The sequence below is a fragment of the Zerene cesonia genome, chromosome 11, assembly GCF_012273895.1.
Source record: "Zerene cesonia ecotype Mississippi chromosome 11, Zerene_cesonia_1.1, whole genome shotgun sequence".
NCBI lineage: Eukaryota > Metazoa > Arthropoda > Insecta > Lepidoptera > Pieridae > Zerene > Zerene cesonia.
The window spans coordinates 1,461,211-1,477,471 of NC_052112.1; the positions used below are offsets into that span (position 1 = coordinate 1,461,211).

A 16,261-nucleotide genomic window follows, 5' to 3' on the forward strand; every position below is an offset into this window, starting at 1 on the left:
TGGAATTATGTCAGATGATTAGGAATTAGCGAAGAGTGACTGGAGCTTAGAAGTCGGAATTAGGACCTAGTCTATTTACGTTCCTATGCGTACTAGTAAGATGAATTGAAAAGGCAAAATAACAAGTTACGTAAAACATGAATCTAGGCATAACCGGTGGTCTTTAGTTGTTTTTTTAATCTTGATAGTTTGTCAACTATGTAACAGCGTTAGGTTTTTGAATTTGATTAGACGGAAGACATTCCTATAATAGACATTTTAAGTGCCCAAGTCACAGTAATCTTGCACAGATTTTTTTAAGTCAGATTAAGCAAAGGGGCAAGTGACCTAAGTGGCCTGATGCTTAGTGGTCACCACCGCCAATAAACACTTGAAACTCTAGATTAGAAAATAACTGGTTATAATTTTAAAAATTTATACAAAGGATAATCAAACTAGTATCCATTTTCTATCAAATCCATTCCTGATTAATGTGATGTTCGTAATCAACTCAAACGGCCATTCACATATAATATATCACACACCTTTTTCAGTGTTCTCTTTAGTTCCATCGTTGGTGCTAGTTTCAGTGTTGTCCGTAGCCATGTTTCGTCGATCCTCAGTCACGCGGCTGCATGCGTCGAGCGGCGTCTGGCGGCCGGTCGCCTGTTGCAAGAAGTACGTGCCAGATATGTCGCTTTTAATAGCATCTTTCAATGGGAACGAGACACATCCTAAAAACTCGCTCCTCCTGTAACAAAAAGATAATTTGGGTCAAATTGAATAATTCATAATTCATACATCTGAAAGGAAGATCATGGTTTTATGCTGGTCAATATGAATTTGAAAGTAGAGGTTTGCCAAATTTGAGAATTGTAATGAATATAGTAAATATAATACACAGCGATTAAACCGACACTTTATACAAGAACGCAGGAAAAATAAGAGACAAAAAAGCAGAGTTGGAGCACAAGACATTGACATAAAATTCTCATAATAAAATGTACATTATTACAAAGTAGGTATGACGCAGTTAGCATATTATTTTCTTTAACCATGATGAGAGGTCACATATTTCAAACTAGAGAATTGCCACTCCAAACAACTCATAGCTTTACGAAGGTACATAAAAATTTCGCTATTCATTTAAAATTCATGAATGAATACCTAATAGTCATGATGATTGGTCGAATAATATGTTCTCATATATTAAGTTAATGCACCGTGACAACGTTATTTCTGTTCCACTTATAACGACACCTTAATGTGTAGGTTTTTTGGCGATTTCATTCCATATTTTCAATCTTCATTATATTACATTAAGAAAGTTTAAGTAATTGCTGGAATATTCGATATTGTGTTATAGGTCAGTTGGTATTATATTCATGCAGATTGGATAAAGTTGTGTTTCAATAAAACATTGGCTCTCAAAACTTCATAATTGAATATTTTTTTTGTTTCTAAACGTATTCAATCCCAACATGAGTCGGTTATATTATGATTTCTAAAGTTTCTGAATGTAATATCATTTGCTAGTCTTAGCTAAAGCTATCAGTGTTTTATGGCTCCTGAAATTATGTATTTGAATGATCATAATTATTGTTATAAATTAAAGTTGCAGCAGGATTTTCTATATTCACCTGGAGGGCATATTTTTTCATAAATAATGAATGTTTATGTTGCTCTGCATATGTATGTTGCTGATATTTCTAGTGCATTTCATTGGTTAATAACAATTTAATCAATATCATAGTCCCAAGTAAATTAATTATTCAATGTCTTTGACCTCATCGCAGTCTAACGCTGGTTCTCACAAGTCTAGCTTGTAAAAACCTCGCATGCCTGAATAGTTCAACAGGCAAGGGGAAAGTTTCTATGACCTTGCTGGGTTAATCCAATAATTACATACTTTTCAAGGACATTGGTCCACTCATGTGTTTCTTATATAACTTCTTATTGCCTCCTGTCTAGCTAGTCGATAATATATGTTCACTTGACTGTGGATTCTTTCGCATATTTCATTTGAAAGCAAAGTATCTGTTTACTTGCTCAAAGTTCGCTCATACAAGTCAATTACATAATATTAATCTCATTTATAAATTCTGTTCCTATCCTTATACGGACTAGTTGTTTCATTAGTGGTTTGGTTCGATAGAACTATATTTAAGCCATAATAGTTCCATTTCCTTTCTGATAGGTTCAATTTGGATAGATCAATTGATTTCTTTATCAGTACTAGTCAATTGTTTAACAGTATCGTTTATTTATTTATTATATAGTTTTAGTTAGGCATCATTTATAATAAATACGTTAACATTGGTGCCTAGAAGTTTTAAGACCTTACATACAACACAGATTTTCGCTTATAGTAACATTTATCACAACACTCATCTATAGGTTCGTGCTTTTCCTAATCACATAAGCTTCTAATCATGCAAGGGCTGCCAGAAAGCCTTTTTCCCTCTCACACGTAGTGCATCCATGCCAACTAGAGTGACAGGGGGACACCAAGAGGACTAACTTACGGAGATTGTTGTCACTCTTCCTCTAAAATAGGTGGGCTGTGTGTGGCTTCCGATTTTGTATCGAGAAGGTCAGCCGGGAGACTGTTTTTTCTAACTCTACTTTCAGGTGGATCCCATTCTGGTAAGCTATTCTTTCTGGAAAGGAAGTTTCTACTGGCGTGCCGGTGGGAGCAATGCTGACGAGGTTGTACCTCCTCACGACGTGGGTGACTCAATCCGGCCACCGTTTGAGAGATGAAAGACATGTTTCTTGTTTATATGAGCGGGTTTGAACTGAAATGGTGAGGTATTTGAGAGCAATATTTAATTATAGTATACCACTTAGTAAACGAATATATGCAGTTGTGCGCGGAAACGTGTAGTTAAACTAATTATGATGTAATTATTCCTTATCGGGGTATTAAATATAGTAGACACATTTATAGGTTTTTTTAACGAATTTATAAAGTTGTATGTTACGAAAACCAGCGATACAATATGTAGTTTTTACCTTCAACCAATAAATAACGAAAAAATGTAGGAACAAAACAGCTGGGTCGTTTGACATTTGAGTAAGAATGTAAAATCTACCTTTAAAGGCCAGCAAAAGAATAACGAATATATATCTATCATTTTATAGCAATCAAGAGTTAAACGAACAAATAGCTACTGGACACGCGAACATAAGAAATTGCCCCTTTATTACTTATGAGGGGTTTCCTTACAAGTGGAAATTAAACTACTTTTACAAAGTTTACCTATTCCAAGTTTTTCTAGACAATTTCCTATTACAATTTTGATTACGCCATTGTTAATGGTGGGCCATTTAGATTGTTAAACGTACGATTGAGATTAATAGCTTGTTTATTCTAAATACATATATTTAAAAATGCTTAGTTTTAAATTCTAGTTGATTCTCGTATAAAAGCAAATGTATGTTTGTTTGTTTGATTCAGGTTACAACGGAACGGTTTAACGTTATTTTTTGTCTAGAGTAGTTCAGAGAGTGATGTGGGCCATTTATTACCGCGGTCAAGCATGAGGTCCCGTGAGGATATCCTTTGACCACGTGGATAGAGATATATGAGGTAGATATTTCAAGTGATTTTTCCTCGTCGATTATATTGACTAGCCAATGACGTAGTTTGAGAAGCACGGTGTATCCTCCGGCCCTAGGCGTCATACGAAAGCTGGCGACAGGAAGCGCCAATTTATTAATTCGGAAAGTATAAAAAACATATATACAGATATTCGAAATTTTGAGATAAGAATGACAAAAGAAAAAATAGAAAGCAGACAAAAAGACGTACAGAAACAGAGATGGAAAAAACAGCGAAGTCTTAATAATAGGTGGGTCGGGTTTAACCGTTTCAGTAAGAAAGGAAAGGCAAGAGGCGCCGTATCTCCAGTTGGCCGTAGGCAGTGAAAATTCACGCTACGCCAACGTGTCGAAAACTATTGTATAATTACCTAAATGATACCACACGCGTAGACGTGTCACGTCATATCACTTGGCTTAGATGTGTTCTGTAAATAATGTATTTGAATGGATGACTTTGATATTTTCCAGCTAAAACTTGGCATAACTGGGTTATGGCATCGCAACTCACACTCGATAAAGTCGCGTTCCTAATACGTAAACACAGTCTGCAAATAATTCCAAGTACAGTGTGGTCAAGGACGCTATATTATGGACTGAATGATATGTACCTACTCCGTTATTACAAAGTCTCTGTAGATTCAAATGCTACAGAAGTCGCTTGAAGCCGAGAAAGGATAGTTTTCATCCCAGAAATCGTACGGATACTATTTGTTTGAAGATATCGCGGGCAACTAAGCTTGGTTCACCTGAGTGTAAGCTATAACCACCGCCCATGAATATTCGCAGAGGTAGGGCTTCTACGAATGCGCTGTAGGCTTCAAGGGGAAAGGGATAAGGAAAGGATTGACGATAGGAAAGATGGAATGGACTGGGAAGGATGAGGAGAAGGAACGTGACTCCGGCTCGCCCACTCACTATACGAACACAATATCAAGCTACCATTTCACGCCGGTTTTCCGAGGGGTTTTGTACTTACCCGGTGCGAGCTGGCCCAATTCGTGCGTGCTCGACTCCCATATTAAACTATGCGGGAAACATCCTGACACTATTTCAACCATCTTTTCTTTTAACTATGCGGACAAATCCGGGGGCCTAAAGCTAGTATATTTATAGTGAATAGAGTTATTAAAATCGAAAGCTTCATGACCGAGTACCTAGTCCAGTATATCATTTTCTTTTGAAACAAGTAAATGATCTCTTAAATAGGAAAAGAGATGGCAACTTGCCAAAAAACTTTAGCTGTACAAACACTTCCTTATTCACTTTTTATAGGCTGTATCGTGTGCAGTAAACGTCTTTTACAATCACACACATAAAATTTATATAACAGCGGCATTCAGTGTTTGAACGATAGTTTTATTAAGATAAGTAATACAAAAATATTATCTTTCACAATAAATCATGAGAGACTGAATACGTTTCACATAAACAAAGGAAGTATTAATTACAAAGGGCAATTTTCTGACGCCTTTCTTTGAACAAAGCGAAGTTACTTCAGGCTCGTACATTTACAAGTTACAAAAGAACGTCTCAACAAAAAGTTACAAAAAAAAAAACAGCAAAAAAACTCAGCTAACAATTCAAGATCATCGCATGACGTAACAGGGCTCAGAGTTAAGGACATGTCCCACTTCAGAACAAGTAATTAGGCAACTGGGACGCGGCTAATGGAAGTAGATACTGAACCGTTTGAATTCCCGCAGATTCTTGAATATTGGCGCGTAATGTTGCATTGTTCTTTTATCTTAACAGATAATTAAACTGTTTTCATAGCTTAACAGAGACAATTTGGTTTCTTTTTTCAATTTTTTCATAATTTACAACACTAGCTTTTTATTTTTTATTTATAATTAAAATTATAATAGTTATAAAGTACCTACTACAATTAGAATTCAATTCAGAAATTAAACGATATTATTTTTGATTGCGTGTATTAAATTGTTAATTATTCAAGAGCTTTAAATTGTAGATAAGAAATGATATGTTTTAAAACAACCAGCCTAACTTTACCACAGTTTCTGCGCGAAAACTTAAAAGTCAAAGGTTTATGCTGAAGGTGACCGCAATATTAAATTACTGAAAATATTACAGAAATTTAATGTCAAAGGTTTAGTTGAGTTTAATGTTTTGATAAGCATTTTAATAGAAGATATGAAATGGACTTAAATCTAGAGGAATTCGTGACAATTGCTATAACTATTAAATTCGTATATTATCGTAAAGAAAATTATTTATTTATTTATAATACTTTATTGTACAAAACAGAAAGTAAAGCTTACAAAAATAACGGCATAATGATATTTCGTACAAAAGGCGACCTTATTGCTACATAGCAACCTCTGCCAGGCAACCTCGTAGGAAAGGAAATGCTGAGGTTTTAGGGTTAGCGCAAAAAGTAAAGATATATAAGAATATGAAAAAAAATAGTAAGAATCCCAAAAATATATAAGCCATTATTGCGCAGTAAATAAAGGGAATAAATAGTTAATATTATTATATTTTCTTTTTTATAATATTAATATATAATACCTACTTATAGACAATATAAAAAAAGCAGATAATTAGTGCAAAATCTATTGAATTTAACTAGTTATAATCCTGCATTCATAGCATAAAACAAAGTCGCTTTCCGCCATCACGTGACAAATTTTGATGGATTTTCTTTAATAGATAGAGGGATTTAAGAGAAAGGCTTATATGTATATATCATTCATTATTGTAGTATCATGTATTTATTTATTTACATTATTATATCATGTATTATTGCTAGTAACCCGCCCCGGTTTCCCATTGACGTTAAAGAGAAAAATACAACCCGAAACCAGGCTAACAACATTAAAAAATATTCATTTATCAGTGTGGGAATGATCCAAGAAAAACGATTTGTTTTAGCACACGGCTTCCGTCCTCAACATCCTTATATGTAAATAAGCGAGATAATTGAATAGGCACCGTTACAAGCTAAGGCATCGATACAAAAACACATCCTGCAACGACCACCGCTTTATGGCCGGATAACCAAGTGACTTAGATTACGGATACCACCATCACCTAACTAGACCACGCGGATTAGCATACCGGCATATAATTGAGAAGCTAGAATCCATGTTAATTTTATAATTAAAGTTATAGTACGTTAATAACGGTGATGAGAACTGTAAGGGCTATTTTCAGGATTTGCGGATGATGTATTTGACAGCCTATTTAACGCTTTAAGTATATGTTCATCACACATCATCATCACTAGTAATATTATATGCGAAAGCATCTTTGTCTCCCCTTCAAGCCTGAACCAGTAATTTGAATGTGGTACAGTGCTAGTTTGAAACCCGTGAATGTATATAGGATAGTTTTTATTCCGAAAATTCCATTGGCATTGGAGGAACTATCACTATAGGGGAAAATCTCGGTCTGTCTCTAATGATTTTGACTACGCAGGCTGGTAAGATATCGATGCTCACAATGCACATAGTTATCATTAGTTAGTAAGACTAATAGAATAAAGCAATTTTGCATGGCCATACCTTATCTCGACTGGTATCAACCGCGCCCTTGTCTAGCATTTTGACCCTAGCATACTGATTAGGAGTGTCATGACAGAGCACTTGGAGGCGGCTTGACCTCAAACGTGAATGATTGCACAACATCTTGAAATTAAGCTCTCTGATTTCATTCTAAAGTAATCTGTTTCTGGAGACCGAAAGAATATCTTAAGAAGTTCCTCCAACCGTGGCTTTGTAAAATGAGCTCCCGGTATCGTGGAATTTCCGGGATAAAAACTACCCTGTGTCCTTTCTCCTATGTGTGTATTAAATTTTATTCAAATCGGTTAAGTGGTTTAGGAGCGAAAGATATCCAGGCAATCAGATTAACTTTTGCACTTATAATGTTAGTAGGGTTTAGTAGGGATTCGAAATATTATAATAAATTGCAATCCCTCTGTAAATTTTCTTCCACAATCATTTAGCAGTTTTCATATGCAAGAAATACATCTTTAATGCATATTCATTAACCTAGAAGTTGCATAAACACATGAAATATAATTATAAAAGCATATTTAATATTTCTATGTAGAACATATCTACCAAAATTCCATATGTATATCTATTATCTATCAATTTCAATTACTAGAAAGACTAAAGACTATAGAATTAGTAACAATGTTGCTAAGCCCTTTCTGAAACACCACAAGAACCTAGTTTATGGTCCCATTAATGTTTAGGTTGGCACGTACCTCGTAAACCGTGTCTACTGTTTACCGAATTACTACTTGTAATGCCATTTTTATGTAGGATTGGTCAAAAGACCTTGTACAAGCATTAAAGTGGAATGAATTACTTGCTGTAAACTTAATGGTATTGTGGATAAGAAAACTTTTGTGTTCGGAATAGTTTGTAGATGAGAAAGGACAGATAGTTTTGTGAGGAATTAAGATTATTGGTACGAAATATTTCCAGCTCTTGGTAGAGAAGTTGACATATCTTTGAAAATTGTTAAAATTAGTTACAGGGGATTTCTTATTTGAGACTTATTTATGGTAATATCACGTGTTTCATACAATTTTATCACATCTATGCACTACACGAGTAAAATTAGGAACAGATTTATGTAGAAGAAATAAATTTTTTTTTTTTTCGTCACAAAAGAAATCATGTCATAATCGGAACTATAGTAATCGAGGACTTCTTAGTTATTATATAGATGAATGAAATTTTTGACGATATCATATCATATCTATGTTAGAGTTATCATCGTGTTTTTAATCAACAATTCTAAGCTACATCCCCCAAATAGGTCTATTTGATGTGACAATATGAAGATAATAAACCACTATATATTTGTGAGTTGGTGAAATGTCTAAATTACGCAATCACTGTGTGTGTAAATAAGTATACATTTAATAGTTTGCCTTACCTATTACTGTGAATATACTGATATATTATGGATGTCATTTTCATGAATTAGTTCGGTAAACTCGGTAGATGCTGGGGTAATTAAGCTTCGGGATGATGTTGGTTTAATTATTAATAACGCCATAATTACAGAAGGGCGAAATGGTAGCTTGAATGCTCTTTTGAATTCCTGGTACTTATCCGTTAGGACGTGAGATATTATACAATATTAGGATCGTAATAATATTCAATAATGCTCATATTTGAGAGTTAAATTAAGTATAGAATGTGAAAACTAACCAGACTGTTAATAAATTAAATTGGTAAGATATTATAAATATGTTTTGGTGACTATCAAGATATACAGAACATATTCAGAAGATGTGAACTGCGACTCGGTCTTCTTTGGTAGCTTGTATGGCATTTACTTAAAAACAAAACTGTGAAATTGTAAAATATGTGCAAAGAGTATCTAATTGAAAGCTTCTTAATGCAAGGCGTGTTATTGTCTCATAATGTAACTAAAGATCAATAAAAAACTGCGTACCTACGCGTTCGGCGTAGCTGGCTGGAAGACAAAAAAGATTTTAATTGGCACCTCATTAGAGTAGCAATTAGAACTGCAGCCGCATTGAATATAGACTTTTGTTGTTTACTGCCATAATACTTTTTATTTTCGTGAAGAGGTTTCGATGTTTGGCGGATAGCCAAGTTATAGAGATCACTGGGCTTTTCGAACTTTGCAATGATCGTTTTTCTTTAGTTGTTAGTTATTAGGTAATTTGGTAAGAGGAGTTTGAATCAGGATTGTAAATGCATGTTGTATTTTAAATGGCTCAGTTATATGATCATGGAAGGAACGTAAGCGTGTGGAGATTTCTGTGTCCTTGGGGAATTATTAATGAAATCGACAAAATCGATCAGTTATGACATGAAAGGTACAAGGTGTAGTTATATCTCTTCATATTTAGGTACGTATCGACAAAGTAATATTTAATTTAACGAACGAATCGAAAGACGGACTTTCTGTATTTAATATAGGGCAATGGGAGTCCAGTACAATTTTATTAAATCAAAAAAATATGTTCTGTCAACTGAATGCTGAAGCATAAGGGACCGCCATAACTCAGTTTGAATAAGAACACTCCCTTACCTTCGAATGACGATATATTTGATAACTGTAATCTGGTAGATCAATTTATGAATACTGATCATAATTTATGAATTCTCTTATGTAATTAACATGGTTGTTTGAAGTATGACAATAATTAACGACATTAACAAAGCTTTCATTATGTTACACATTGTTACAACGAGGATTTTTAGTTCCACAAATTATTATTGTATTTAAATGAGGTAAAACTTAAATGACTATTACTTAGACCTGTATATTTGTTAATACAAGAATTAAGTTATATTTTCGCAGCGTGCTCCACGTCGGTCGCGAAACGGGGATATATTATAGAGAATTTTTCACACGAAACAAAACACAAGCGCTGGTGGTGTAAGCTCTAGGTGCGTTACTTACGTGCTATCGTTATAAATCCTCAATCCACACACTAGCACAAGCACTGGACACTTCTACGTGTTTCGCAAGAGGCGGGTGTTGGGTGGACTAGTCTCTGCCGACTGGCGGGGTTACGCTAGAGGATCGATCGTTGTGCGCAGCCACTGATGCGCATTGTACCCTCTATTTTATGTATTATTTTGTATCCTGCTAATAAGGTGCTTTAATTCGGCTTTGTGATTGCACAGGAGTGGACGTGTGACGTATTGCTGTTGGGTATCCTCCAGAATTTCTGTGGTTGGTTAATTTGGAGAGGATATGACATGACTTTTAAAGAAGACGGAGGTTTCCAATTCAACTGTATATTATTCTATTTTTATTTTTTTATATCTCTTTAATATAACTGTCTATAAAGGAATCTTTTTACTAATATGTGTAAAAAAGTATTACATTGTTTGCTGTCAGAACTTTCGCCTGAGCCAAGCTATTTTGATGATTTTTTATTTGATAGTTGTTACGTCCGTGTGATGTTTGGTTTTTGTTAAAAAATAATTTTTATTGCATCTAATTTGATACTTGTAATTCAAATTGAGAGACACGTAAGGATAATTTGAATTGCAGTAAATAAAACACAAATTCAGAATATATGCACTTACAATATGTGTAATAATTTTTTAAAGTTTTGCTTATTTGATAACTTCTAAAAGGTAATCCATTTACAACGGCTATATATTTTATATTCCTTATACTAAATAACAAACAATAATATGTATATTATTTAAATAATATACGAGTAAACGTCTCATTTCACGCATGAATATAATAAATAACCAGATTACATAATCGTTGACCTAAATTTTTAAACGCATTATGCACTTAGAGGTTTAAAATGATATATTTGTTCGGAAATGTTCGATTACAAGACGCAGCTTCTTGAATGATCGAGATGAAGTTACGCTTGCCAAGAACGTTGCGTTTGTTGATACTAACATTTTTCTACATACAATACCTATCGATACTAATATTATTAAGTAGAAGAGTTTGTTTGGTTACGCGCTTATCTCAGGAACTACTGGTCCGATTTGAAATATTCTTCCAGTGTTAGATAGCCTATTTATTGAGGAATGCTTTAGGCTATATAACATCACTACGTGATTAAAAATGCAGGGCACAGCTAGTAATTTATAAATGTACATGGACATTTAGACTTTTTTATTTTCCGCCTGTTTTAAGTATGTATAATAGATGTGCGTTATAATAGTTCTTTTTCTGATAAAATTGAGTTCTAGCAAATAAAAATAAAAACCTTTAATAATGTATACGGTTAATACGATAACTAGCTGTGACCCGCGGTTGAAACCGCGTAAGTCCGTATCCCGTAGGAATATCGGTATAAAAAGTGCCTGTGTTATTTCAGTTGTCCAGCTATCTACGAAGCGAATAGTATTATTATTCACCAATAGATGTCAGGAAAAAAAAACACGAATAAAACACGAATATGACATTATTTCAGTTGTCCAGCTGTCTACGAAGCAAAATAGTATTACTATTCACCAATAGATGTCAGGGAAAAAAAACACGAATAAAACACGAATATGACATTTTCTAAAAAAAATTCCTAGCTAGATCGATTTATCGCCCTCGAAAACCCCTATATACTAAATTTCATGAACATCGTTGGAGCCGATACCGAGATCCCAATTATATATATATATATATATATATATATATATATATATATATATATATATATATATATATATATATATAAAAGAATTGCTCGTTTAAAGGTATAAGATATCTACGGTTATAAGTAGAACTACAGTACATAATACAGGTTATAAGTACAACACACTACTGAACCAAAGAGACATGTAACAGCATTAATTATTTAGTATGTTCTGCGTTGTTGATTTTATGTGTATTTATTACTAAACCTAGGAGCTATTCTTCTCATAAATTGTGGATTACATACTGTAATCTCAACAAATAATGATCCGTTAAATTAAACTCAGTCACAATGTTATAACAAACGTTGCAGTGTGTTAAAGCTTATACTGCATGTGATAAATAATTTCTAAGAATATATAAAGCTTACCTGTATTTCTTGTCTCGGTGCCAGACAGATATATGCAGCATTTGGTGGTCGTATACAGCAGAAGGTAGGGGCAGCTTCAAATGCCTCTGGAACTCCGGTTCCCTCTTGCCATAGAGGACTGAGGTACGTTGGAATATAGACCTCTGTGATGGCAGCGATTGGGCCTCTGTCACACCGCTGATCACAACCTGAACACGAGCGTACGACGTTTGAAACGTGTCAAGGTTTTAGTTTATAGAACGGTGAAAGCATCATCCATATTCTATTTAAAAAATATATTCATTTATGGAATTGAATAAACACAATGCAATGACAGTTTAACAAAATTAAGAGGCCTTGAATTGACTTGAATATACGAGTTTATGACGATGTTTTTAAATTGAAGCTTGAAACGTATTTAAAAAGCTTTTAATTTATCACTGCTTGTATTCCTCGTAAAAGTTTTGTTTAAATAATCAAAGTGGAGTAATTAGGTCACAGCTTTATTTACAACTAAACAGAAAACCTTTTTGACGCAACCATACAAAATTGGAGTAATAAAATTATTTAAGGTAATAAAATCATAAAATGAATTATACATTTATACGTCTGATGCTACGCTTTAAATTTTTGTATGGAACACGCGCTAGCTTACAAGAATATGATTCTAAAAAGATAAAAGACAATTTTATGAATAGCAAAATCAGAATTCTACCTTAACATTATTACTAAAGATATCGATGTACAAAGACACGCAGTTTACTCTTGAAATATATATGATAAGTGCAAATAAATACAAAATAGAATAATAATTTTGAGATGAAACATAAATCTTCAAGTACCTTAGCGTAAGCGTTGATATCGTCCACCTTCCCGGAAGATCGCTGCAAATCTCGACAACGGATTACTGTAAAAATAACATAAACGTTAATAAAACATGTCTCTATTTTCAGAATAAATTAAATAATAAAAGGGTCCGATAGTCACCACTCACCGTGCACGTCAATAAGTTCATTCTTTGTTATAATTTCCAAGTCAATGGTCCCTTTTAGCGCTTGAAATCTATCTGCGCTACGTTCCAATCTATTGCTGGCTATACTACCCCGTTTCTCTTCACTGCTGCTTATACTGTTTTCTTCGGGAGAGTACGTGAGACATCGCCTCGACGATCTATGTTCAATGACGGGTGTAGCTATGTCATTCGGTAGCATGTCTTCGTATAATTTGCTAGTTTTATGTGCCCTCTCCTCACTGAGGATATTACTGGTTCGTTTTAAATTCGGGATGGGTGTGATGGGGCTGGGTATGCCATTCTCATGACTCAGACCAAATAGTTCTTTTGGTCTAATATTTTGTATCGGCTTGCAAGGTTTAAGACTGCTGTGTGATACACATGATGCTAAGGAAGTATTGGGTAATTCTAATGGTAATTCATCATTGTGAGAGGCATTGACAGGCCTAACTGGTGATGCAGATACAGGACTTGGAATCTCCATATCTTGTGTAAGAATAGATGACTTGGAATCTAATTGCTTTTGTTTGAACTGACTGTCGTTGCTCACTGTGGATTTCTTTCTGCGTATACATTTTTGTCTTCTTAGCCTATTGTTCCCACATCCTTGTACAGCTAGATATAAATCTGGCGTAGATTCTGATGACATATTTTCCAAATTCTGAGCATCGCTTGTACAGGTCATTGATCTTGATCTCATAAGGGATCTGTTTAAACATTCAATATACCGCTGTTTCGTTTTAATATCATCATCCGGAGTTCTCACTTCTCGCTCATTGTAACCATCGCCATCGTCTAAAATAAAACCCCCAATCGGTACATTCTTTAATAGTTTTGTTGTGTCTCTCTGAAACGGAAACATTTTTTTTGTTGGTGTCGATTTTGGTGAAACTGAATTTTCTCTTGAAATATTTACGCATTTAGCCTCTTTTATTAAGTTGCTTTTAATGTTCGTTTGCGGATTAACAAAAAGGTCTTTCGCTTCCGCCTTTGATGCGACATCTTCTTCAATCTGGGGATTGTGATGGGCTTGTTGAATTATCCTTCGTTTAGACTTTATTATCTTCGTGCTCTTTATTATATCCTCAATCATTTTTTCCAGTGTAATATCGCCCATTTCAGTAGTTGAAACTGTTGATTCCGCGACACTATTCAAAGAATCTTTGCCGAGTATGAACTTGTTTTCCATTTCAGTTGAAATTTCTTCATCTTTTAGTGATATCGTGAAGGGATGATCTACCTTTGGGAAATATTGTGTTACATCAGCCTTCATACATTCTTCTCTTTGAGTTCTCGTATGCGCACTCATAGCGCTGAATCGTAGCGCAGCAAGTTTAATCGATAAAGGTGTTACTGATACTGGAGAGCAACCATCTCTTACTAATGTATGAACATCTCTTTTATCTATCGAGGGCGATTTAAAGGAACTTTCAAATTCGTTCGATTTCTTTCTCGTCCTCTTAAGTGGTTTTATGTTTATCAAATCCTCTTCGTTCTTATTGAAGTATAAGGGGTTGTCCGTAAAAATTCGATGCCCGAAAATGGGTAAAGTCGATTTTTCTAACCTGCTCTTATCAACTAAAGGTTTTTCTATGCAATTGATGACTAAGTCCTTATCGTATTCAATTTCTGCGATATCTTCATTTACTGCTTTTGTTGTGCATATTGTTTTGACATTACTGAGCTGTTTTGAAAAAGTAAAAGAACTCTTATTGCTTCCTGTTGTCATACTCAATCTCTCTGATAAATCATTAAGTGAAGGTTCGGATACACTGTGACTAAGATTTGAACCACTCAAGAGACTGCGGTCAACAGGTTTTATTCTTCTTTCAGATTTATATACAGCGCTATTTCTTGAAAAAACTTCATTATTGTTAGACGCGGTCATTTCTAATTTTCGTTTCTTTGCCTCACGGACTCGTCTGCTATATGTGGGTGGAGTTGGTGGTAAATCTGGAGGTATATCCTCCTTCTCGTCGTAGTAAAACTTTCTTCGCTCAAAGTTCGGCGTGACTGATGTAGGTGTAATATTACTTACATCTTTTAATGCATTACTATCGAGTTTCTTAATGAAGCCCTCCTTAAAATAATTTGGTGTATTTCCTATATAATGAATATTCTCTTTATCTACATTTTTTACATTGGATTTTCTACTAGCAGCACCTAAAGATCTCCTCTGATATCTGCTGGGTTTTTTACTTTTTTTCACAGATTGTGCGTCGAGAGATCTTCTTAACTTATCATCATACGGCCTGGTATCTATTTCTTCGTGTTCATTTTCTGAATGAACTTGAATATCTTGACTTTTCTTGCCATATACAGCCCACTTAAGCATTTTGCATCTGAAACAAAAATCTAAATGAATATCTATACTTAGAAGACAGTCAAGTTTATTAATGTACTAGCTGCGCCCCGCGGTTTCACCCGTGTAAGTCCGTATCCCGTAGGAATATCGGGATAAAAAGTTGCCTGTATATTTTTCCAGTTGTCCAGCTGTCTACGTACCAAATTTCATTTCAATCGGTCCAGCAGTTTTTGTGTGAAAGAGCAACAAACACACACACATATTTACAAACTCTCACATTTATAATATTAGTAGGATTTGTTTCTGACGTTGTAGCGATTCTTTTATCAGTGCACGTGATCCGTGAGTTATATAGGATATTTATGCACCACGGGCAAAGCTGCGGCAAACAGTTAGTTTTGGAATGTAACTTTAGTATGTTTAAACACGATAAATTAATACAAACAAGAATTTTTAACTAAATCTCAGCAGCAATTGTTTACATGCAACATCAACAATACTAAATCGTTTTCATATCCATACAAGCTCACTGAAACCTTATTGATATACTTTATTGCAAAGATATAAAATAAAATAAAGAAAACACAGTACTAAAACACAATTTCCGTGAAAGATAAATGAACCGACCTAACTATAAAGAGCAGCGGTAATGTAACGAACAATTTTTTTGTATCCAAAACCGGTGGTAAGCCATTGTAGCTTTACATGGAACACTTTCTAAGGCAAGATTAAGATTGATTGATACCTCTTTTATATCATGGGCTTTAATACATGTTCCGATTTAAAATGAGCCAGTGTTACTATGCAGTTTAATTCTATACGATGCGAATGAATGTTTTACTTTACAATCAATTGAATTTAAAGATGCACTGGACTGTTATTC

At 34.4% G+C, this 16,261-nt stretch overlaps 1 protein-coding gene across 1 annotated transcript in view; it reads right to left on the reverse strand.

Moving 5' to 3' along the window:
* The window catches only part of LOC119829950, a 45,568-nt gene that overhangs the window by 19,358 nt on the left and 9,949 nt on the right, over positions 1-16,261 (reverse strand). The window contains exons 2-5 of the mRNA XM_038352697.1: positions 13,056-15,415; positions 12,904-12,968; positions 12,083-12,270; positions 525-730 (exon numbers count right to left, since the gene is read on the reverse strand). Coding sequence (XP_038208625.1) covers positions 525-730; positions 12,083-12,270; positions 12,904-12,968; positions 13,056-15,408 — 2,812 coding nt within the window. The 5' untranslated portion in view covers positions 15,409-15,415. The remainder of the gene's footprint in view (positions 1-524; positions 731-12,082; positions 12,271-12,903; positions 12,969-13,055; positions 15,416-16,261) is intronic.